This window comes from Hetaerina americana, unplaced genomic scaffold (assembly GCF_022747635.1).
Source record: "Hetaerina americana unplaced genomic scaffold, ioHetAmer1.1.p SCAF_1, whole genome shotgun sequence".
NCBI classification, from domain to species: domain Eukaryota; kingdom Metazoa; phylum Arthropoda; class Insecta; order Odonata; family Calopterygidae; genus Hetaerina; species Hetaerina americana.
In genome coordinates this window covers 86,032,759-86,059,944 of record NW_027286069.1, presented here as the reverse complement: position 1 = coordinate 86,059,944, position 27,186 = coordinate 86,032,759, and the positions used below count along the sequence as shown (strand labels likewise).

The window sequence follows — 27,186 nt, the reverse complement described above, 5'->3', positions numbered from 1 at the left end:
ATGCAGAATCGAGTGAAAAATAGTCCGTTGATGACACAGGGCATTCAAAAGCTCTTGACGCAGATATGAACGGTTCAATTTAATTTTCTTGATCGCGAGATAATATCATTTTATCTCAACAAACACTTCGCAATTGACTTCTCTCAGAAGCTTGAAAACAAGGACGGATCTCACAGCAAATATTTCAATCCCTGGCTTCTAAGGCGCATAAGAACATCCTATATTCATGGTCACCAGCTTCAGATTACTCAGATGCCACGTCTACTAGGTTGCCCCAGGGCACATTCGGAAGATTGAAAAAATCAACCTAGTCGTTTTATTTAACTTCATAATATTTCATTATAGTTTACACATGAATAACATACGCTGAAACGCCAATTTAAAGGCAACCACCTTTATGGATATCAAATAAATCAAGTGTTTTTATTTAATTTCCAAAAAGAATAAAAAATATTAGTGTAACGTGCGAAATTGTTGAGCAGTTGCAAATGATGAAAAAGGTCCAATATTAGCCCGCTTATTTAGTCATTACATACTACAAAAATATTGCGTGCAAAATTTATCATTTATGCTAAGAATATTTTAACCATAGTAAAATACTTCACTCTGCCACTTTACTTCGCCGCATACGAATTCATTCGAACGTGATCACTTAATTACAAAAATATCCGTACATTCTTTTTAGATTTATGCAGGCTTTATTCATTATCAAACGTTTTTCGGCTTCTCCGGGCAAATTATTTTTTTCTCCGAAGTCTTGCGTCTCCGAAGCCGGACGCATCATCAGGAAGAGTGGTTTTGGGTACGGTGTAGGGGTAGAAGCCAAATGAATTCGATTCTAATCGTAAATTCTCCGTCAAGTTAATTGATTCGAGTACTCTGACCCATGGGTATCTCATTTGGGGGCTAATGCAGATTGTAGGGGACTGTCAGAAACTCAGCGGCATGTTCGCCAAACCCCAACAGGTAAAATTCCGATATGGTTACCAGAATTAGAGCGTTTTCCACGAAATTTCCTCTGCTACCATTGAGGGCCTTAACTTCCGAAAGGAAAAATGAATGCTAGGTGTGATATCCAAGGTATACTTGTATCATCACCAGAGCAAAAAGAGAATTGTCTTACCTTCCACGGCTGTCTCCTCATCTCCATCCGGCTCAGGAGGGAGGCCTTCGCGTGCTCTCTTTCTGGCCCTGGCCGCCTTTAGTCGGGCTGCCATCTGCTCCTGGCGTCGAGACCTCAAGTCAGATGCTGCAGCCTGACCTTTCTCGGTCTCCACCCGCAGTTTACGCAATTCTTCCTGCTCAGCTTGGCGAGATTTTTCTTCGGTCGAGAAGGCATAATACCCCGCTCCGTACGTTCTGACCTCTGAAAAAAATGTATCAAATTTAGTTTGAAAACGCGAGAGCGTCTTCCTTTATGCTAAATTCTTTGCTGAAGTGAGATGATTTACACTCTGCAAACAAAATACTACGAGCGTGAAAACGGAAATGTAAGAAGTTGGTGCCCAAAACTGTAAATTCCAATGTTCACCCACTTTCCAAGCTCTCCCATGTTTATCAGTCGTACGGTGACTGTGGTCATAAAAAATTACTTCATTGATCAGTATATTTCCCGTTGGCGATACGCCAGAGGCTTCCTAAATAATTTTTCTTGGTGGAACAAAAGAAAACAATTTCAATAGCAACTCAAAATTCTTGAAAAGAAATAGAGTGCCATAACTTCCTTCAAAATGTATTTCTCCACTCAACATGTATGCACCAGTGAAATAATTTCGGGGCCATCTTGGACGAGTACCCTTAGTGATACCACTTCCGAAGAACTTTCACCTCGCCTCTCAAAACGTCAAAGCAAATTCTATTTACCTGGCACAATTTGAAATACTATGCCATTGAAATGTTCTCATTAATTTTTACTTTGGCAACTCTCTAAGTTCTTGTGCTAAAATATGTCGGAAATTTGCGAGGCACTAATACTTCATTCTTTACCAGTATTTCTACACTGCGGTGGAGATTTCGAAATTATAAGAGAAATGGGTAGAAAGCAATTAGTATATACTTCTGCTTGCGTATGATCATTATGAATGTGGACTCACTTCCCAAATGTTAGTCCATCCGTTCTCAAAAACGTATACGAATGTTTCGATCTCTTTCGGTCATACCTTCATTTCGCTCTTCGATAGCTCATTCCTCCAAACATGTGGAAATTATCTCTCCTGACATATTCACTTCTTTGGTCGTTCCTTCTCTTAACCACGAAAAGCGAAATGTGTCGTGATAGATACGAAAAAATCGCCGTAGTCCATGCTCTACGAAAAAATTCGTTCACTTATTCTGTACGAATGCTCAAGGGTTTATCAAAAGAGCTAAAATAGAATCCCTACAGGGAGAATTACGCTCCCGAATACCCTGCGAGATCACTCTCTCTGAACTGCAGGTGCAATCAAGGTACCTGTACTGCAGAGAGAATGATCATTCTACGGGATTACATCCTTCTATAATTTCTGAGGACCAAGGTCTTGCGGGACGCTATAGAATTTTTTGGAGATATTACTGAAGTAGTTCACCGGGTTAGAAAGGGTTTTCGATGGATCCTGATCATACAGACCATTGTACTCCTAAGTTTTAACTAACGTGGCACAAAATATCTTTAAACCCTTACTCTGATATTATACTATCATACTCTTCCTACAACAACTCATTCTGTAATGCTGCATACTTTCTACCGGTGGAAAGTATGCACACCTGAAGAGAGTCTTGCTGTAGTGTTGGATTTTGGGTCATGCTTTGCTGGGAGAGGCAAGTAAATGTACCTTTGTATGCGCTGTGCCCTTCCAAAACCTACATTAAACGGTAGAATACCATTAATAATTATCTGCAGCTTAGAGTTTGAAATATGCTGTGATTGCATTCGAATTCATAGTTTTTTGCCTTTTCTTTATTTTCTTGATATCATTTCCGATAGCCATTGCTAGAATCATTGAAATGTTGCACTGGCAGTTATTTTATGGTATATGTGCTTCCTCCTAAAGGTTGTACGCTCAATGCTCACCTCTATCATGAGGTTTATGATTTTCCAAAGAATTCAGCGAATAGAACGATCACCGGGGTAAAATTACCTAAGTTGTTGCAAACTCGACTAGAAATTGAAATTGATCGTAAGAATTCATAATTAAAGCACGAAAGAAGATTTATCACTTCTATCAGAAAGCACGCAATAAATATTTGCTGCCAAAAATATTTGAACAACTTTGGTCGGGATAACCCTTCCGATTTTCAAACATTATGCTACGAAAGTATATAATACGTAGAACCAATGAATTCATGGAGCTTCCGTGTTGAATTTGGAAATATATGAAAAAAACATTATTTATGATCTGGAAAAATCATAAGTTATTGAAATAGGAAATAAGTGGCAACCCTGAAAACGCTGCGCCCAATATTTGCATGAATGATGCTTGCCATGTCGGAGATGAGTCAAAATACACAAATTCGTGTCATGGGAGGATGATGTCGCACCGGACCTGAAGATAAAATCTTGTGGGTTCGATTACTGCCTCACGGATGAATATTATGCTTGATCCAGAGCTAATTGCTTAAGTCAGATCGTTCGTTCAGTTAAGCTTGGCCTTCGGAGATGTAAAAAACTACAGTTACTACCACAGAGACGATCATACAGTGGCCTTTATGTATTATTTTATACGTAGGCTTATTGAGGACAATCCCATCCATCATTACTATCATATCCGTTAAAATAATATGAAGGAATTTCTTCATTCGGTACGCGGAGTAGTGTCGTATCACTCCAAAAATTAATTATAACATAACTCTGGATGATATAACTAAGCGCAACATTGCCTCTCAAAAGCTCACTTCTGTAAAAGTAAAAGCATTCACAATTTAACAAATTGTGAATTGTAACACTACTCCAGAGTTTCCTTGGGTAAACTATGATAGGGCGATGTTACCATTAATTATTAAAGTGGTCCTATTTTACGAATAATGGCCGGTAGCATTGCAATCAAAAAATGAAACTCATAAGGAAAGAATGAGGAGCCAAGAATCAGTAAACTTCTCCACCCGTTTACATGAACGACAAAAAACAGAATTCGGTAATACAAAATTACACAGAACTTTCAAACAATATCTGATAGGGTGATAGACGTAGATTGGAGGCTTTTGAAATGTGGGTGTGTAGAAGGAAAATGGTGGAGGAGAGAAGGGGATTATTGGGAGAAATCATTAGGAGGCAGGAAAAATGGATGAAAAACATATTGATCAGCGGTGAGATGTTGAATACTGTGATATAGGGGAGAATGTTAGGCAAACAAGGAAAGGGGAAGGAATAGGATAAGGATATTGGATGGATTGAAGGGAAGAAGGAAGTATACGAAGATGAAGAGGGGCTTATTTTAGAGTAGAATGTTGGGTGGTCTTTTGCTAGTAGAGACAAAATATTTATTTGCTAATTTTGTCCATCCTAAACTTACCTGAACCGGTAGGTTACCAAATAATTAAGGCCCCAGTTATAGAGGTATGGCGTAACAGCGTATTTACATAATGGGCGAATTATGAGACATTTGTAACGGTGTGTCAGGTTTAAAATAGCACAATTTATTTAATTCACAGTTTTTGAAAGTATGAATGAGGGTAAGATGATTCTTGTGTATGCGCAATAATTATCCTTCAGCAAAATAATTAGAAGGGAATTGGTATTCCAGTGACTTGTAGGCCCGGATTCGATTCTTGATGACACCGCTGTGCATCCTCAGTTTCACCAACGCTTTGTGATTTTCCGGTAAAGAAATCCTACTGGGAAACCAGAGGTGGCCCAGGAAAGGAACTAGCTCCCTAACATGATGCGTGAATATCACGCGCCGTTGGGCTTAGTACCAGGTGCGCTTACCCTCACCTATCGAAACCAATCTCGGGTTAATAATAGTGGTTGGTAAAATAACTAGGATGCAAAGATCAATCGGACACAAACGGTATTAGGACCCTTCCCTGCTTAAAAAACAGCAAACCCAAATGATATTTGACTTAATGCGTTATCTTGTAACCATTTACAGCAAATTTCAGATAATAGTTGATAATTTTAATTATGATATATACCTGTTATGCTAGGACATTCACCAATGTTCTCGTTAATCTTGGTCATTATAACGATTCGTTTAACGTGAAAGTTTGCGGAAGCTTGTTGTTCGCGGAAACTGAGAAGATGCAGGTACGAAGAACATGGGGCGTGATCGATTGATGACTCATAAATGGTCATTTGTGTCCAGCTGCAGTGAATTTAGCAGCGGAGATATCGAGGGAAAGAAGGGAGAAATAGTTGTTTAAGAAAACGACAAGCGAATGTATAACGCACAACCTACCAAGAGGGAACCGACAGCTCTTGAAGCCATTGCCACTAAGGTGGTTAAAATCTATCCCACACGAGCAGGTCACCTCAACAAATCCAAAGTGTAATGAAGGAAGGCAAAGGAAGATATTAATTTCGCACGTGATCTTGAACCCTCCATACACCTAAATGGTGTTCTAAATGGGAATTGTCATTAAATCTTAATAGATGTTTGGTGGTAAATTTCTTTAAAAGATCAATGGGATTTGTTTACAAATTAGCTGGAGTTGACCTAGAGGAAGTTGATACGGTAAAATACCAAGGTGTTACATTCACTAAAGGCTTAACTTGGGGGACTCACATTCGTAAAGTCTGCGGGCAAGCGTATAAAAAATTGGGATTTATTAGACGCATTGTCGGAAGTAGTGACTCCAAGGTCAAGGAACGTTGTTACCACGCTCTTGCAAGGCCTCATTTAGAATAAGCATGTAGCGTTTAGGTCACATTCCCTACCTTTATCCCTGGAGAGGAGAGCGTTTTATATTACAAGTTTATGTGGCAGTGGAATTTCGCATTCTTACTTTTCATATTATGGCTTTGCGCGTTGTTGGATGAATTTCATGCTGCCTCCTGTGTTGCAATTGTTTTTTGGTTTATGGTATATGTGTTTGTATGAGTGTTGGATGAAGGGATTTTTACATGAGTGTGTACGACGCTGTGGGTGTAGTTTTGCATGCTTGTGTTGATTTTGCATGTGGTATTGTTCCTTGTTACGGGTGGTGACCTAACACTCCCCGCCACACGCCCTTGCGGTGGCTTGCGGGGTATTATGCAGATGTAGATGTACACCCCTGTATCTGTTTGCACTCTTCCCAAATGTTGGAAACAAAATCTGGAAAATATTAAGTTTTCCAGCCTTTCATGAGTTTTAAAGCCTTCTTATGTCTTTTTAATCAAATCCCAATGCGCTATAAATAAAAATACTCTGAAATGAAACTTAGGCTTCCCATGCCTGGTAAAGTTACATCTATTGCTTAGTCTGAACAACGAAAAGCTAAAGAAAAATGTAGCTATATTTGTATAATTTAATATGTTATTTATCGTAAAACTAAAACTAATGTAGAGATGGGAATTTGCTACAATGTTTATTAATGTACACTGACGTACAATATGGTCACTTCTGGTTGAGATTGAAAATGACGGATCCAATCAGAAATCGAAGGAGCACTATCCAACCACTTCCGAGAGAGACTCGCATTAGAAGCACAAGCAAGCGCCGACTGGAGTCCATCCCAATGACGTGGGATGATATGGTAATCAAGTAATTAATCCTTCGAGCATTAATCAGGCAACGTACGATACAAGACCAATTTGAAAACGAGAACTGCGATAAAGGTCAAATTTAAACACTCCAGTCATTATTGGCAATTGTGCTTGGGGGGGGGGGGGACGCCCTCATCAGCTGAGCAACATATAATCGACCACTTAAGAAATGTTACTCGCCAAAGGAAGACGGAAGGATAAATATCTTCTTTTAACAGGGTGGGGTAAAAATATTTCCAATGCAGTCACTGGGCGAAAATTAATTTGACCAAAATATGACCGTATTGAGGGATGGGAATGGAGCCAATTAATTTTAGTCCTAACCCACGCTGATCTTTGGGCCGGCCCAGATCGGGTTCGGAGATTAAGCCCGATATTTTACGTCAATTGCTGGGAGATAAATTCCCTGCGAACCGAAACCCAACCCACGCACTCACTCTCAGGCGAGTTTCTTATGAGGCACGAGATGAGGAAGTATCCCGGTAGGGAATCTTAGTACGTCAGGGGGTCGGAGGAGGGACGGTAAGAGGACAAGGGGGGCGGTGGAGGGCAAGGCGATCGGGGCGGTTGGAAGGGTCTCTTTTTCTTGTGCGTGCGGAGATCCACTCTGAGGAGTCAAGTTGGGAGGAGGATGAGGCCGGCAAAGAAGGAAGACCAGCAATTAATTAAGCGGGACTTGGAGAGAGAGAGAAAAGGGGGAAAGGACTGGTGTTTACAAAATGAAGGGGAAGGAATGAGGAGGAGAAGCTGGCGTGTGCCGGGAACTTGAGGCGAAATCAATAAGGACAGCACACGAATGTCCGCGGTACGTTGCCATTTGGATATGAAAGGGCTGACCTACTAGGGCGAGACGGGAAGGTTCGTTTCCTAAGTGCACCGAAAAAAATTCAAAGGCGGGAGGAAATTAATATATATATATATATATATATATATATATATATATATATATATATATATATATATATATATATATATATATATATATATATATATATATATATATATATATATACGCATGCATATTTTTTTAACGACCTGAGCCCTTTATATTTAATGCAGTGGCTTCGTCAGTTCCGCTACTCCAGTTTCTTGATTCGCTCCGAAACTTTTCGCGAGTTGGGGGTAACTATTTGTGCAGGGCAAACATTACCATCTTGTGAATAAATTATTTAGTCGCTGCGATGGCTCATTTCATGAGAGGTTATTAGCAAAAATCCGGAGGAAATAGAAACTTATCTGCAATAAAGTTCCGTTACTTTTGCCGCTGCGGAGTGTAAAAGACTCGTCAGCATTTCGCAAATGGCGTATATCACAGTTTACTTCAATTTATAATGGAGGTTAAAAATTCAATTCAATTATCTATCAAGAGTGTGAACTGAAGAATGAGAAAGAGACCAAAAAATTTCACACGATAGCATTCATTTCTAATTATTTTGGACACGAAAAATATTATATCATGAAATCTTCAACAAAAATATTTCGTCAATTGGTCATTGAAATAGGACGACGCCCAGGTTTGAATCTTCAAAATTTGAAATAATTCCGCCCAATGAGGGTTGTAAACTAGAGTAATGGCTCACGCAGATATCCACTAGCCAAATGTACCTGAAACTTCGTAAGACCAAAAACTATTCCAAAAGTACTTATTAGCCCGGCGTAGGATATGATCGGATGATTTACTTACATCAATAATTATTGTAATAATTCGAGGATTAAGAAAATAAAATATAAAACATTTGGGTTTGGGACATGATTACTGAATACATTAGGCATAGCCAAAGAAACTCATCGCAAATGCAAATAACAAAAATCTGCGAGAACACGAGACATTTAGAAGAGATATCTTCTTTAGGCTTGGCTTCACAGGCCTGTACATAACAACTATGCCACAAAAAAACTGTAAATCCTAGATTTTTATTAGGAAAAAATCTATTTTTAAATAATTGCGCCATCCGTGTAAATAGCTAAGTCCGATTTTGATACAAAAAGAAGAGCAACAACTTCAAACTCTTTGACGGCCTATGGGGCGAGCATTTACGTTCATAGTTAATCATACCAAATGTTAATAAATAATAAATATACCGACAAATCCATTTCTATGAAATATTAAATTATCGAAATATGTTACACCTTCTAAAAATGCAACCATTACAACACTTACTGAAGCATGTGTTTTACATACGGTCTGAAAAAGTGATTGCTGCGCCATTCTTTTCGGGGTTGGCAGTAGAAAGCAGTATCTGTAGAAAAATTTTATGGAATATTGTAATCGGGTCAAATTTAACTCTGAACCCTGATTTATAATTTAATTACGCCACCGCCATTGTGCACATAACTGATCTTAGGTATATTATTAACCAACAGACAGTGCTGTATCCATACAGAGTTACTCTAAATGACTTTAACGTAGTCAAAATCGCCGTAAAGTGCGGCTAAGTTGAAGAGATCATGGAATAATTATCTCCAATGGGAATCGTATAGGAGTTCAGAACGGTTTAATCATTTCGCACCCGACAGAGGCTCATTTATTTCCTTACGGGAAGCCATGGATTAACTGAAAGCAATAATAAATGCAAAAAAATTATTGTTTTTCCAATATCAAGTCTGTCACTATTAATAAATTCTGGAAAGGCGGAGGTTTAAAGCCTCATAATTAAACTAATTTGACCTATGAAAAGAAAAATTAATGGAAATTCCCAGGTTATCGGGGCTGTCATTATCACGAAGACGCTTCGAAATGCTTGAATTGTCAAAGTTATTGGCTTATCAAAATATTTCAATGACTTATTAGAATCCCAAGCAATCATACGCAACATAAACTGAAAGGTTTAAATATCCAAAAAAATATTTTGCCACCGTTATAACTCATTCGATCCCGAATATGTTTCTGAGCGAATAAGAATTACGGAAAAAAAACAGCAAGGCTTTTTTCATGAAGCAAGAAAATATACAAAGTGAAAAAATAAATATAAAAAAAATTATACACATATTTTATATATATATATAATATGTGTTTATGTATATGCACATATATATATATATAAAATATGTGTATATGTATATGTACACACACACACACATATATATATATATATATATATATTCTGAAGACGAGAGCCGTGCTGTCGAAACGTCAAATAACAAATTGTGAGTGCCCTTTCTTTGTGTCTCTATATTCTAAAAATCTACACCTGTGTTTATATATATATATATATATAAATATATATATATATATATATATATATATATATATATATATATATATAAAACACTTTTTGAAAGACTCACGGACGTGAATAATAATGTATAACACTTAGCACTAGTGGACACAGACAAAAACACAGAAACACACAAAAAAAGAGACTCACTATTTTTCGAATTTTCGGTGGTCGTTGCCACCTTTATCAAGGAGGAGAGGGACAGAACTGTCCTCTGACAGAGTTCTGTCCCTCTCCTCCTTGATAAAGGTGGCAACGACCACCGAAAATTCGAAAAATAGTGAGTCTCTTTTTTTGTGTGTTTCTGTGTTTTTGTCTGTGTCCACTAGTGCTAAGTGTTATACATTATATATATATATATATATATATATATATATATATATATATATATATATATATATATATATATATATATATAACGATTGTACGGAAAAACTCACACGAGCGGCACAATAATGGGCTTACACAATATAACAGAAATAGAATATAATAGCAACATTTAAAAGGACACTTATACGGTAAATTGTTCGAACTTCCGGCCCTCTCAGAGGCCTTCTTCAAGTGAGACTGAAAATATGCTGGAGAGGGGAAAGGGGTATGGGCGGGGAGGGGAGGTGTGGAGGGAATTCTGGGAGGGAAATTAAAGATGGCGGTTAAGGGTGGGAATTTTGAAAGAACGGAGAGCTAATATGTAGGCGGATTCACGAGTTCTCACCTCTATATTGGTGGCTGAATCAGGTAGGGATTCTAGGATGCTAAGAGCAAAACACTGGTCGAATGAAAGGTTGTGGGAATTGGCGTGTGAAGGGATAGGAAGAGAGGAGAGTGAGGCAGAATTGCAGGAGTACCGTTGATTATTCATTCGAATGGATAAGGGGGTAATGCATTCGGAAGGAAGTGCAATGTTGGCATGACAAAAGATAACTAATGTTTTTTGAGAGGCAATTAGCGTGGGAACGAGGTGAGGGGGCAATGAGGGGATGTAGGGAGAGGGGAGTAGGCATAATAAGAGGACAGGTTTTACATCGGGGGCGGTTGCAAGTAGGGGAAATATTAGGAAATTTGTCACGGAGGGCGCAAAAGGGTTGGTGGATCTCAGAAGGTTTTTGAGATTGGTGGGTCGTCTGAATGCGATAGATGGGCATTGGGGTAGTAAGGATGAGGTCGCGCCATTGTCATGTAAAATTGGAAACAGTTCCTTATGGAAGTTTTTCAGTCTGTGTGATCCGGGGAAATAGGTGGTGCAAAGGTTGAGTCCTGCGTCAGATGTGGGCTTGTTTCTATGTGGTGTGTGTGGTCGGGTGGAGCGGTGGATTTTATTTTGTAGTAGCTTTTCTGGGTAACCGCGATTGAGGAGTGCAAGATATGGGGTGTGAGGTGGATAACTAAACAGAGAATTAAAATGAAGAACTACGGCGAGTGAAAATGCCGCAAGTAGAAGGCACAGGAGTGGGAAGCATGGAATTTTATTTCAATCTAATTAATTTTTAAATTATTACGGTGCCAAATATAAATGACGCCTTTAAACTGGTATTTACCATTCCGTTAAGACGTTTTCAGGATAAAATTTAGCAGTTGAAATCCACTTCAATTCCTCCATTGATATCTCCAAGAAATTTCGCATTGTGACCCACGTGATTGTGAAAAAAATCAGCACGAAACCACCCATGCTGAGAATCATTTTTTAAGCACGCCAGGAAACAAATTATTTTAGTCGAAGTAGAAGCAGTGGCATGCATTTTAAAATGGAATATTTGCAAATAAATAGCCCCCCACCAAAAATTCACAAGTTCAGTATCATATATATGTGATAATATATATATATATACATATATTTATATATATATATATTATTATTATACATATATATAAATATATATATGTATAAATATATGTATTATGTATATATGTATGTATATATATATACACATATATATATGTGTATATATATATATACACACACACACGTATATGTTTTATATATTTATGTGTGCGGTTGGTGTTGTACGTATGTTTATATCACTTTTCCTTGTATCTATATCCATATGAGTAAGTTTTCCCCATTTGCCTTTCAAACGCGAAAACTGGCTCATCCATGAGCCAGTTTTCGCGTTTGAATGTGCGTAAGCACACACACAACGTTCCCGTAAAATATGATTAAGTGAATAATAAAGTTTAGATCACATTTCCATAAAAGGAAAACTTATAATCAATGAAATTATACCTCCGTCTCCGTTTTGTGCCCAAACGACTTTTTACTTACACATTAATATTTTATACGGTATTGTTTTTTAAGGGATTTCAACGGACAATGATAATTAAGTGAGGAAGAAGAGGGGTGGGATATTGATTAAAAAGAGGGAAATGGTAACTCAGCGGACTCAGTCGCTCGCAGGAGAATCTATCGACGGTTGGCGTCCGCAGGACAAGCTGGATGTTGTTGCCGCTCTCGCTGAGTTCTAATGGCACAAGATAACGGGTGGTCACCGGGGGAAGTTAGCGGCAGGTAGTCAGCGAAGAAAGATATTTCAGGAAGTGTCAAAGGAAGGCGAAGGAGAGAGAAAAATAGGGAGAAGTTTCATCTTTTTCTCAGTTTACGAGGCACCAGTTTTCTCGTACGTTTCACCTGTGCATATCTTATTTATCGCATACTTACGAAGTTTACGAGAAAAAACTACAATATTTTTACTAGAACAGTATACTTGCATAAAAGTTATTGAATATCCACAAATAATTTGGCAAAAACTTTAAATTTCAAGCTGGATTAAGACTTTATCAACTTATTTAAGATCCCAGCCGTCCTACTGTATTACTGTGGATCGACGGCTGAAACATAATATTATATACAATGAGTTTTCGTTCTATCGTATCCGAGGTTATGAGCTTCAAAAATTTATACGTATTAATTTGATTATGCCTCATTTATTCATAAAAAATTGGATTTATTTATAGCAATTGGATGCACTCAAGGGAGAGGTTGCTGGAGTGTATGTATGTGGGTATACACTCATATATATCTGAGAGTCTACGCGCGTTTTTAATCTGTGCGCATCAACACACAGGCTATTACCAGAGGACGATGGACATTTTGTATCATTAAGTTCTTTATAACCAGTTAAATTTCTACAAGGAATTTTGTATTGTTGTAACATACTTTACGCTAGGTATGATTTATTTCTTTAACCCTTTATATACCGTTAAAATACCAATAAACGCTTATACTCGTGTGTACCTTTAGCGGCTAGCAAAAGTCAAGTGTCCAGTTTGATGGAGAATTATGTATTGATTGCGATAAGTTGGCAATGTTAAGCACATAGGATGGAGGGCAGGAAGAAACAGCGCGAAGAAAGATAGCTAGGGTATTAGGCATGGATAGGATTAAGAACGGAAGTTAAATGGAATTAAAACCTCCCCAACTCTCCAGAAAGCACTTATAGTTTGAAAATTTGAAGGGGTTTCGAACCTCCCTTTATCGGGAATACTCAATGACCGAACAATGCCATCAAGCCTGAAGTCAAAGTTTTGTTAAGTTTCCGTATCCAGGCCTCCAGGAGAAGAAAGGACAAAGAGCGAGTGATTCTTTTTCTTTTCCCAAATACATCATATAATCATCTTGATAACCACTACCGCAAAGCAGAAGAGCATTTATGATTTGCTCATTCCACGCAAAATCAAACTAATAATTTGCTCAAACTTATCCTATTTTCTGAGTACTTTCGCATAAATGCAGAAATTTCCTGAGTACTAAGTCATTAATATAAATGTTTCATTTTTTCCCTTAGCAATTCATTAGTTTGAACTAAGCTGGAGGCGCCGAGCTATCTCCTGTTCTTTTTTTCAGCTAATACTTTACGGTTCATCTTTATTACCCGTAAAGTATAATAATTTCGCTGCGGGGTAGAGTATAAGGTTAAGTGCTGGACGACCGAACAGAAGAGTTCTGGGTTCAAATATACGGGTTACGTTCCACGCGCAACTGCAGGGTTTAGGCTGAGACATTTCTAGGATACCGAAGCTAGTAGAAAATCGTACGGGGCACACGGAAAGAATAGTAACCGCATGGGTAACATAGAGAGCAAGACTAGATGAGAGCATTTCACACACGGCAGTGGGTTGGTCAGTTCCATCTTCAAATACAGAATCACTCCTCGTCTTAATAACGGTGGATATTAATCGGACGATAATTAGTAAAAATGAAACAATTATAATAATAATTTTATCACATACCGTCTTCCAAGAAGAGATCTTTTCTTGGCTAAGACCCGATGGCTGTGTCTTCGTAAATTGTCCAACATATATTATCGATTCGTTATATTGATGAAGCTTAATAAATAAAAATACTGTTCAGGCGAAGTGAAGAAAATTAGCACCTTATAATTTTGTGAAATGAAAATGCTACTCCCAGGAATGGCTAGGAATTCGATATTTATCTATTGGTTTAAGAAGATAAAAAATGAATCAAAACAATAAAAAATAGATTACAAACTGTGATATTTTCTGTTTTCCTTTTTATACTTTCCGATCTAAACAATATACGGCGAGAACCGCGTAAACTCTTTGACATTCATAAACGCCGACATTTTGCAATTTCTGATTTAACAATTGAACAACCTGTCTATTTCCGTTCAACAGGAAATGTCAACCCAATTCAACTCATGTCAGAACCACGCTACAATGATCTTGATGATCAGAGACGCATCATTGTCATTACCTTACCCCTCAAACACCTGAAAAATTTCATATTTTTTCAAAAGCTCACTTAACGGGCTATGATGGCATAAATATCCTTATGCCATGTGTATGAAGTCCTCTTCCGTCGTCCTTTCTCTTCTACTATAGATATTTGATATTTCTCAATAGAATTCTCACATGAAAATCATCACTGGCTAGACCTTTAAAGGAGACTTTTCGTCCTACCTAATAAAATTTCGTCTGTTAGCCTATTTCCCTTCAGTTCACTCCCTGGAAAAACCTCGGGTGGATCGGTTACAACCAAATTTTGAAATTAATTTCGTCCAAAGATTTGATGGACCCATACCCATCTGGATTTTATTCCCTTTTGCACGTCGATGCGAAAAAAAATAGTGTTATCTAACATCATTGCTAATGTGTGCAATACAAATGCATGCGAGTGATGGAGCGCAATGCTTTTGATTTTTCAAAACATTCAACAATTTCGGTGATGATACATTTTCTGTGGTATTTAATCGCTTGTTTTTTTTTCAATTCAAGCAATTTTAACATTTAAGTGACATAAGATTAGTTATTTTTTCCGAGCAAGCCCGAAAAATATTAACTTTTATGGAAAAAGTAACACTTTCAGATGAACTTTCGTCACTAATTTACACTTAAATCAAAAAATAAAATGCTCATGCCAACAAGAAGAATGAAAAGGTTGCCATCCAAAGAATCCAAACGCTCACGGATGACGTGAACTATCTGCCAGACATATGAGCCTCAGCTAATAATCGCCCGACTCCCGTGGGCGTATTCCGGGGTATGTGGTCCTTGCTGATGTGACTTAATGTTCGAGTGTCCCCCCTTTATCTCTAAACGACGCTCACATTCGGGCGAAAATGCGACAGGGAGTTGCGGGACACATTTGGTTGCGTTGCGTCTCTTTTGTACTGCGGTTAATTTTTCAAATCCTTTGGAATCTTTCGACCGGCCTAACCACTTAACTCCTCTTTCAATCTCCACACCAACACATGTTCTCATTCCACCGTCACCCAAAAAAATAATATTTTCCCTTCATCCTCTCCGCCATTTAAGACCAACTTGACGCATAAATTTTAGCTTGACCCACCAGGCGTGAGACACATCACACTAACTTGAGGCAATGGCTGTACAATGAGCACGAATTAAGTAACAACAGCATTAATATGACCGAATTATTTATGTTCACGAGAAGGATACTAGAATTTTGAAAGCGTTTTGATAAAAAAGTCCCTCTTGTTTCTTTGACATAGTGTACGCAAGATCTATACGTCGAGTCCACATCCGAATTTGCTATGCACAGTTACCAATAGGGCTTCGGTGGGAGGGAAAGGTGTCATTAGTCCATGCTTTCATCTCCGCAACAAAGAGATTAAATGCAACGATCCAAAGAGATTTACTTACAAATACCATTTTCAATTAAAACCCACTCGAGAAACAAAGTCTCATCCATCAACGATGATTACTCTATTCCAGATAATACACGCAGCCGATCACTCAGCCTGAAGAGCGAAGACATCACTTTTTAAATATTGAATATTTAATAAATTTCTTATGAGAACGGTTTTGCATTTAATTCGTCGGAGATTTGTCGATAATGTGCTCCGTCGAGCTCCAGTTCAATGAATATTACGGAAAAACGTAAGCCTTTCCCCATTAACTAATGACTGCTCGTAGAAAAAACGAATTTAGAAACGTTATACCTTGCGGATAGCTTACACCATTAAAAAAACTGTAAAAGTGAATATTTAAATAGGCCTGAAGCAAATAAAAAAAGCTTAGTGGGATTCTAGGAACACACGATCCACCAGAAGCGTCGACAAAAAAAATAAAAAATACACAAAAAAAGAATTGACATGGTTTAAAACGCCTTGAATGTAAGTAGGTAGTTTTTGCGAATAGTCCCTTTTCTCTGGTTTCACTTCACCTGGGGAAAGAGGGGACCATCCATCCCCGTCCCTATATCCTTCACTGATAACATCACATCTACTCCAGTTACCTCAGGTTCGGAATACGCACTCGCTATCACAATTTATCCATCGGAACATTCAACGTCAAAAGATAAATATTCGATCCATATACGTAGAGTCAATGAACTGCTAATAGGAATTTTATTTCCCTTGCAATTAGAGTCAAATTTTAGTCGGATTCCTCAAATCAGTAAGGCATTAATTCCGTAATTCAAAATTAATATCTTAAGACACCTGATTTCCAGATTACAAGCCAAGAATGCTTCATCTAAATATCAATCTATCATGATAAATAAAAGTACACTGAAAGAGTCAGCTGATTTCATACTAAACATTCAAAGAACGAGAGAATTCTCTGATAGAAAATGTTCACCACACGCAAGGTGATCACCCTTGTAGTTGACCAGGGTGTAGATATCAACGAATGACAAGGGATTGAGGTAACCCTTGATAAGGGTTTGCCATCAGCTTTCAAATTTGCGCTGTCTTAAATACTGCTAGTTCTCTTTAAAATCAACTAAAATCAATGAAAATAAAAATACGGTAGAGAATATAGTGAACTAAGAGAATTAAAGTTTAATCGAGATTGACATTGCGGTTTGGCAAGAAGAACGTTCGCTATACCAAAAATTTTTTGCTAGAATAGAAAATTTCCCAGACAACATTTCTTGGTCAAAACTACTCGAAAATGAGGATGATGAACTGCGTGTGCTAATTTAAGGGATCAAATGTTTCCAGTTACTGATTCACGGGTACATGACTCATAAATATGTATTTTTATGCTCCATAAAAGGATTAAATTGCCAGTTTATCACAGAAATTAATTTAAATAAATCCATTTGCAAGCAATTATTGAAAACTTATTCGCATTTTTTCGAATGACTCAACAATTCAGCAGTCCAGAATAAAATCAGAAGTTTAAACTCTAAATATCACCGCCTTTTCACACGCAAAATAACTGAAATGAAAATAGAACACCAATTTCCAGGGTAAACTTCGATTAAGTTTTCAATCATCTAAGTGGATAAATTTTATAGGGGCAGAATTTTGATACCGATATTGGTGCATTAGTTAATTTGAGGGCGATAACTCATTAGTACCTGGGATTCCCGAACCAAAAACGATGAATTACCCTAAAAGCAAATTTGTTGTTAATTCAATTAGCAAATCGAGTCAAATATTTATGTACGTATGGTAATGACAAAATGCAACCAAAAGCAACAATTGTTTTAGCCATTTAACCCATATTAATAATCAGATTCTGAAATGGATACCTAAAAGACCCCAAAACAATTTTTTAAGTCGATACTCAAGCCGATATTCTTAAGTGGAAATGTCAACCTTCAATTCTAGTGAAGGCTTCACACTCCCAAGGTTTCACCAAGTGTGTTTCTTCCGCTGACAACAGTTTCGCCAACGTTACAGCTGGCGCCTTCAGGTCAACGAGAGATGCAAGCCTTAAAGTTGGCGAAACTGTTGCCAGCAGAAAACAACACACACGGTGAAACCCGGAAGCATACATCCTTCACGCCGCGAGAGCCTTCGCACTTCAATTCCGGCCTCATCTCTGAAAGAACTAACGCACACATTGGAAGAAGAAAGAAACTGACTTAATTGGCTGGGTGAATAAAGAAATTCATAATATCGAATCAATTTCTCCGAATTATTCAATGCCCACACCCCGTCCGTCAGACGGCCAAAGGAGCTTTTAGAAATACCAGAAAGCAATCGCAGTTAAATTAAACTGGTGTCAAAAGGTGCCTAGAGACAATAAAGCAAATATCGATATATGCAGTTGTCAAGTTACACGAGTTACTAACGGCACCAAACAATTCCCAGTAAAAGCACCCAATCAGAGGTAGGACCAGAACAACCTGCAGTAAAATAAGGGTGCTGCTAATAAAAAATACGAATACGCAAAGAAAAGGAAAATATTTCTTTATCCGAAAGCTGCTCTTCGAGCTGAAACAATCCCCTAAATCCATTGATGAGGACGGAGTGGTTCGTAATCTTGCGAAAACATGAGACCGCCGATACTTTCCGAAATTACATTTGGATTATCGCTTCCGCGCTTGGAAGGACAAATTTTTCATTACTTTTCCATAACCTTCGATATCCGATAATTGCTTTGCCTAGTTAACCACACCAGTTACCCCAGATGTTTTCGAAGCACCCTTTCCCTTCGGAGCTTGCGTAAGTGGTATCGATTGCAGCGCCAACAATTTCACAAATGTGGCATGCGGAGTCAATGAGTATTCCGAGGAGGCATGTCGCAATAGACACTTTTCGAAATTCACCCGATGCCTCGAAAAACAAGGACTCGCCCGTGAGAAAAAAAATCACTCATATTAACGTTTCACATCGATTGGTCATAAATATTTACAGGAGATGGGGTATGAATACGACGCCGGCAGCAAACTAATTAATAAAGCCGTCAATTCCGCTTGGTCCGTGCTAGGGTTTGATACATTGTTCCATTGTTCACCGCAGGGAAGATGAAAATTGTGGATGCCAACTTTGACGTGGTGCATTATTTATTTATTGACTCCCATTCCGTCGAGGAACAGGTAGAGAGAGGGTAACTTCCGTGGCTCGACCTTCCGGGCGATTCAACCGCGGCTCACGGTAAATTGCAAATCGAACGGCATGGGCAATGTAAAAATTCAGCCCCCACTCATCCCTGTGGAAGAAGACGGGTCTTAAAATTTGCGTACAGTCTGAAGCATTTCTCGCCAATAGAAATTTCTCTAAAGATGATCACCCAAAATTATCTTAAAACAGGATGCGAGTTTAAGTGCCAATTAAAATTTTGCGCTTGCTGGAGTGTGTCCTTAACTTAACAGATATGGACATTAATTTACGAAATTGGAAGATTTACGAAAAATACGACACTCAATATACGCCGAATTCGTAATCAAAGATCAAAATAAAACTTTTCGGCCATAAAATTAAATTACGATTCCCACAAAAGATTAAGAGTCCAAGAGAACTCAGCTAAGGTTTAAAAACACGGGCGCAGTCACAAAGTCGCGATATATACAAATTTAACCACACAACCCAGTAACTTTAATAACAGAGAACAGTTACCCTACACTTTATAATGAGGAATTCAATGAATTAGCAGCTTTAGAATTAATTGTTTTTAATTGCATCTCAGTAGAGATTCCATTCTGTTGTAATTGCTGCAAAATAGTGAATACATTATTTTTCCAAATATATTAAAAATATTGTTACATGGGTAGCATGATAGGCAGAAAATGGATTTCTAACGTATTTTACTTGTATTCCATTGATGTGTAAATAGCAAAATATATTAAATTATGGATTCATTAATTATGTGAATCGCCTATGCGTCGCAATAGTGCTCAGGCAAAAGCATTTTGTAACTGAGAGGAATTTGACTACCAATAAGAGGTAATTAAATACGCAAATACTATGCGTTTCAAGTCATCATAATAATAGTCTCTCAAAATAGAGGAGAAAATCAAGAGGACAGCAACAGAGGAATTTCCCATTTACCAGTTAACGATTAAATACCTATAAAGCGATGAGAGGTTATGTAATTATCAAACAGAGTAGAAAAATACTATACAGCCATTTGGGAGAATATCAAATTGGATTTAAAAAGGACTGATCTTGCTCACAACAGATATTAAATCTAACGTCAATAACTAGTCACAGGTTAAAAAAACATAGTTTTAACATTTTTAGATTTGAAAAGAAGAATTTGACACTGTTGATAGGGAAGTATAATCCTCGAAACTATATTTTCAAAGGAAATGTTACCATGCAAACATCCAACACTTTCAAAATAACAAAGGTGTATAAAGCAAGGAGATGGTTTATCAGCCCTATTCAACTGTACTTAGTAAAATATGGCGAGAATTCGACTGAAAAATTAGAGGAATACAAAATATTACCAAATATATAGGGAAGAAAGAACGAATTTATTGAAATAAACTGCCTTGCTTCCACGGACGAGTGGCCATATTTACTGAAAATTGGATAAAATACTGTAATGCAATAATATCTTGGGACTGATACAAAGCAGGAGAGGTTAAGGATTTAAATAGAAAAAACTAAATTATTTTTTACACATTTGGTAGTATACCGTTTAAAAATGTTTTGGATGGATACAGATTAAACGAGACTATAAATCTTAGCCTCACCTAACAAGGCTATATATTTATTACAGGTATAAAAATTTAGATAACAGACATTAAACAAATAGAGAAGGCTCAAAAATTCAAATATTTAGGAGGAATGATACGTGAAAACTGTTTAGGGAAATCCGCAATGAAGGAAATGATTCATAAAACGCAATGAGCATATGATATAGCAAAGGACATTTAACACAAAAAGGGCGTATAAAAATTGCGAAAATGGCACTATAATACAATAGTGAAACCTGAATGCCTAATGCAAAGGAATGGCATTGAAATATATATTAGACAAGTTAGAGCACCAGAAAGACGGACCATTAGGAGAATACAAAGTTCACTAAAAGCTGCAGACGGATGTAAATAAGAAGCATTGATGAAATATACCCAAATACAGAAATAATACAGAAAACGATAAACAAAAAGAATTTTTGGACATTTATACAGAGCGGATGACAATACATTGAAAAAATGGATCTTCAAATATCTTCGGGAAAAGAATATAGTAAGTTGGATCCAAGAAGTAAAGAAAGACTAAAAGGAACAGTCAACATACCAGAAGAAGGGGCAGCAACAAGAAAGACCGTTAGAGCTAAACTGTTAAAAATGGAGGATTCAGAAAGGTAGGGAAAAGAGAGAGAGAGAAGAAAAAACAATATAGTCCAAAGAAAGAAAAAAGAGACAAGGAAAAAAGTTCGAAAGAATATTAGAGGAAAATAAAACAACAAAGGAGGAGGAATTGAAATCGGCTTGTGACCCCTAGATTTAAGAGAAGACCCCGTATTTAAGAGAAGAAGAAGTCTCCGTAAAAGTTATGGCGTAATAATGAACGATTAGCACGAACTGTTATTCTTTTTTGCAAAATTTCAAATGGGAGAAAATCATGACACCACTATATTTCAATGATCATGGTTCAAACTAAAAGTGCAAGGAGAAAAAATTGCTTGTGGACGATAATGGACCTTTTCACACTAAAGGACTTATGAAGTAAACATCGGAATCAATTCAGAACCTGGAAAGCAATTTGTAATGATTTTCAAAAATCAATTAAAAAAAAGAATAAAATTACGGTTCACAACTCTTTCGTGGTGTGTCCCGATGGAAATTCAAGTGCATAAGCAAGTTATACACATAAAAAATATTTTATTTTTGAACAGCTGGGAATCCCATGACCAATTCAAAACACTTCAATGTTGTGTTCCGGGAAATCCATTTTAACTCCCTAGCACTTCCATCAAATTTGGCAAAGCAATGAACGAGTTTGCCTCTGCGATTATTGAGCACTGAGGGCTTTCTTTTGCTCATTTCATCGCGACCACTAAACTTTTCAAGTGGCAATTCCGGTCTCTTGTAATCAGCAAGCCAGGAGGGCAGCTGCGAATCCGATAATTAATACGGTGCTCGCCGCGACACTGAGGGGCGCCGCCGCTTAACCGCGGGGCTAATGAATTAAAGAGGGATTTCCTCGAGTGTGCTCAGGCACGCCGGCGATTCGAAACGAAATTTCCTCGACGGTTTCGCCAAAGTTTTTCTCCCTCCTCCAACCCTCACGCTTGCCTCCCCTTTTTCTTTACAAAGACTCTTCCCACTCTTCGAACTATTAAGTTAACTCCCACCAGACCCCTTCTCCATTCCCCCCCAAAAAAATATACCTCTAAAACAGAAAAAAGTCGTCAAGGAAAGAATCCCAATCCCCCGAGGGCACCTGAGGATGAACGAAAAATACCATCCCATCCCAAAACCTTCGCCTCCGTCTCCCTCTCTCTCTCCTCTCTTTCCCATCGAACTTTATCGAGGAGTAACAGAACGTCGGAGGGGAGCGAAAGATTAGCGAAACCGGGGTGCGTTGGGTTTGGAGAGGCGGGCGGAGCCACGTCCCCCAATTATTCGCGGAAGATAAGACGGGGCGGGAGGAAGGGCGAGGGGGAGGGCATGAGATTGGAACCGGAACAGTGTCGGGCAGGGTGGTGGTGGGGGGGGAGAGAGAGGTCGGGGTAGGGTCGGGTAACGAAGGGAACGGTTCGGAAGGGGGCAAGGTTGTGAGGGGTGCAAGGGAGAGACGGAATTTGAAGACGCGGAGGTGGGCGGAAGGGGAAAGGGGGTAAGAAGGAGGCGAGAGGAGCCGCATGGTGAGGGCAGAGGGTTTTGAGACCAACCACCATGGTAGAGGAGGACGATTAGGGTACGATTTCATAAATAAAAAATCGATTCATTCGTCGAGGTGTTTTGAGACAAAAATGGGGACTCGATCACACGATCCGTCCAAAGTCCTGGTAAATACGATTCTTCTGCAACTAAACAACGACATTTACTGATAAATTTTCGTAAGTGTCCGGCAATCCTTAAAACAAAAAAAAATATCTGACGAATACGCCGGGAAGATAGTAAGTATTCTCCAGCAACGAAGTGGAAGAATGAGATTTGACACCGGGTGCTATGAAGGCAGGCAAACAGGAATACTTTGCATGGTAACCGTTATTTATCTGAGATGGCTCATGAGGAAAAATCAAACCAGCAACTGGAATCAAATACCCTATATGCTACTTATACTGTACATATATAAGCCTCCATTCTTTCCATTAACTCACGTAACTTAACTAATTTACGTCCGGTAATTCACGAAATACTGTCCAGCGTTATTTAAATACATGATGAATAACTATTGACGAAAACAATCGCAAGATAGCACAGCTACTAAGTCAATAGAAATTAGATAGAGTTATATAATATATAGATGGATAGAGTTTTACTAGGAAATTTTTTAGCATTTAACAAATTTCAGTGTAGTAGTACAGGTCTGACTAATGCCTGACTAAATAGTGGAATGTTAAACGAGGGCTGACCAGAAAATAACTTACGTTTCGACCAAGCATGGCGGTGGGTAGGGCTAGAGCCGTCATCTTGGTGTCTAAATGTCCCTACACTCAGTACGCATCCTGTAGTGTGCACACTGTGCGTCTTCTACTTTGCTCACTGCGAGCTGTGTTTCAAGTGGGATCTGTGATTAGGTTTTTACTGGTAAAAATCCGCAAGCCAATTGAAATTCATGGGCAACCTTGTGAAATGCATGGAGACGGAATTATGAATGAAGGCGGAGCGAGGCAGTGGTGAATTCAGTTTAAAAATGGCCGCACCGATGTTCACGACGAAGACAAGAGATGTCCTACTAGCTTTTTGACAAATGAAATGAGGGAGAAAATTAACGAAAAAACTCGTTGAATCCGTCGATTTACAATCATATACGGATATCTCGCCAAACGTGGCTTGCAAAAGAGCGCTTTGACACTGACGCAGAATTGCATGCTGGTATAAACAAATGGTTAAAACGTAAGGCAACAGATTTCTTCGGACACGGAATTGAAAAGTTTGTTGTTTATCCTTATGATAAATAGTTTAATTCAAATGACGAGTATGAAGAAAAATAATTTAAGAATGTGCCTTAACTTTGTCTTGTCACTAGTTTCATACTTTATTTCAAGCCGTAAGTTACTTTCCGGACAGACCTCGAACTAAAGGAATTCAAGTAATGCAATGAAGGAACAATATTACCAGGCACCGAGATCTACCGTCAGGAGTTGTATAAAAGAAATAATAAGAAGCTATTTCAGCTTACAGCTTGCCTGCCTCGCCGAAAGTCCGCACTTGTACTCTAATTCTCCATAAATGTTTGGTTTGAGGCTTACCAGATTTCTTAAATTTTCCGCCCGACATCGATTGCCCGAGGTTTTTTAACTGGGGATGGCATGGAGACAATGTGATGAAATGGTTCAGCATTATTATCTTCAGATTCGATCCAAAGTAATTTGACGGGGAATCAATATGAGTGAAGAGTTAACACAATTGAATTTGCAGCCTACGGAATAAGCCTGTGGAATCGTAAAAATGATAAGGCGTTTAGAGAATTTATGGCACCAATCCATATTTCTCTGGGACAAGTTTTACACATTTCTTTGCGATACTTAAAACCAAATGCTAAACAGAGTAAAATCAAGAAAAATTTGTCGTTATTTATTGATTAATAATTATTATTAGCGTGCCCTGCAAGCCACCGCTATGTTGTATGGCAGGGGATGAATACACACCAGACTAATTTTCACTCGAACATGACCCCACCGCGGTCGGACAATGTTATTATGATCCCCTATCGTTCGTGGAAAAAATAATATCTTAAATCTGTTGTACACTTAATCTCTCTAACTTTATTAGCATGATCTCTCCTACCGTATTACGATGGGGGCAATAATTCATTTTCAACATCAATGCTAAAGAGACGTCCTTCCAATTTATGCAAGAGCTTCAATCCGTATATTAACCTTCGCTACGAGAGTGATTCCCAGGCTAGCAGCTCTAATATTTTGGATGCGATACAAAGTTTATCATAAGAGCGTTTTACAAATCTAGCACCTCTACGCTGCAAGCGATCCAATTCGGCAATTAATCCAACTTCGTGAGGATTCCATATACTTGCAGCATATTCTAAACAAGACCTAACCAACATCTCTCTTATCCAGTGATCTTTATACAGATGCCTTATCTAAAGTATCTTTTTTCTCATTATCCAGTAGTTCTTTTAACGTTAAAATTACTTTCAATTTCCAAACACTAAAATATGACAATTAAGCTTAATTTTTATGAATGTTTCCTCCACACGCACCGCATCATCAATTCCGGCCTGTTAAATGCATCGTAGAAGAAATTTACTTCTCACACTTAATCATCAGTATGGCTGTCACCTAACATTCTCAAATTCGATGCATGAATTCAGGGTATCATACCTATTGTTTCAAAAAGTCTCAACACAATGTCACAATACTTAGTTTATTGACATTTATGCATTGACCAGGATATTGGCCAAATACTATTATATTGTATATACAAATACTAGTATATTGTGATATTAGACACGGCCCACTCGACTTCGGCGACCCTTTGAAAGTTCAGCGATACAAGGGCAATTAGGAAACTTAGAAAGGGGCATTGGAAGGGGTGAAAATGAGAGACACTTAAGCGGAAAGAGCAAGCAAGAGTGGGCATTGGCATCTTGCCAACTGAAACCGCTAATGGGGTGCTGACAAACGAACCTTTCAACCGATGGACGAGACTCGATGTCCTCGGTGCGGCAATCAATTGGGAACTTCAACGGTAAAGGAATACCCTTCTCTCCCTCCAGTTATCCGAAATAAGGACCTTGGGCCAAAACATGCATCCTGACACGTCCACCTGGCATGGTTCGACAACTCCGATTCGATTTTCATGTGACACATCCCAATCAAGAAATTCAAAGGATTGCACTTGTCTTATGCTCAGAATTGACCATCTTCGCTATCTATTTTCCAAAGTCATGCTACCTTGATCAAAAAGTTCCCGGAATAACCACCGTGTGGCGCTCCCATCGTTCCGATTTGAGTTCTGTTTTTTTGTTAAATTGGTACATCTGTTGTTGATATTCCCTTTAAATCTTAGTGTCATAACTTGACATTTGCAAAAGTTACGGTCGGTTTTCGGTATGTCCATCAGTGCTTCCTGCGATTTTTCCATTACTTCCTCTCGGCTGCTAAAACGCGTTCCCCGTAATGGTTTTTTAACTCGATTGAACAGAAAGAAGTCACAGGGAGCCAAATCAGGTGAATTCGGTGGCTGTTGGATGGTATTTGTTGCATTTTTCGTCAAAAAATTACGAATAATGATAGCACTGTGCGACGGTGCGTTATCATGGTGCAAAATCCACGAGTTTTCTGCCCACATTTCTGGTCTCTTTCGGCGAATTGCTTCACGCAAACGTCTCATAACGCCCAAATAATACTCTTTGTTTACTGTCTGGCCTTCTGGCAAAAATTCATGATGCACTACACCGTTGTAATCCATGAAAACCGTCAGCATTGCCTTCTTTTTTGACTGAAAACGACGTGGTTTTTTTGGTCTCGGCTCATTTGGTGAACGCCATTCACTTGCCTGATGTCTGGATTGCGTGTCGTACTCATAAACCCACGTCTCGTCTCCAGTAATGATCCTTTTGATGAATGTGCGATCGGATTCAGCCTCGCAAATCATGTCTTTTGCGACGTCAACACGGTCTCTTTTTTGCATGAAATTGAGGTCTTTTGGCACCAACTTTGCTGCTACACGACGGAAACCCAAATCATTAACCACAATGTCTTGGGCGGATCCATAGGCAATGTTCAAGTCCTCCGCTATTTCTCTGATGGTTAATTTGCGGTTATTGACCAACATTTCTTTTACTTTATCAATTTTTTCACCGACTCTCGATGTCGATGGTCTGCCACTGCGTTCATCATCTTCGATTGACTCACGACCACTTCTGAACCGCTCGTGCCACTGGTAAACGACCGTTTTTTTTAGAGAATCGTTGCCGAAACACTTTTCCAACATTTCCAACGTCCGTGCGCCACTAAATCCGTTTTTTACGCAAAATTTAATACAAGTTCGTTGTTGCAAATTTA

General features: G+C 38.4%; 1 protein-coding gene across 1 annotated transcript in view; it reads right to left on the bottom strand.

Moving 5' to 3' along the window:
• The window catches only part of LOC139694205 (coiled-coil domain-containing protein 174), a 251,505-nt gene that overhangs the window by 4,960 nt on the left and 219,359 nt on the right, over nt 1–27,186 (bottom strand). The window contains exon 7 of the mRNA XM_071592652.1: nt 1,124–1,366. Within this exon, the coding sequence (XP_071448753.1) occupies nt 1,124–1,366 (243 nt within the window). The remainder of the gene's footprint in view (nt 1–1,123; nt 1,367–27,186) is intronic.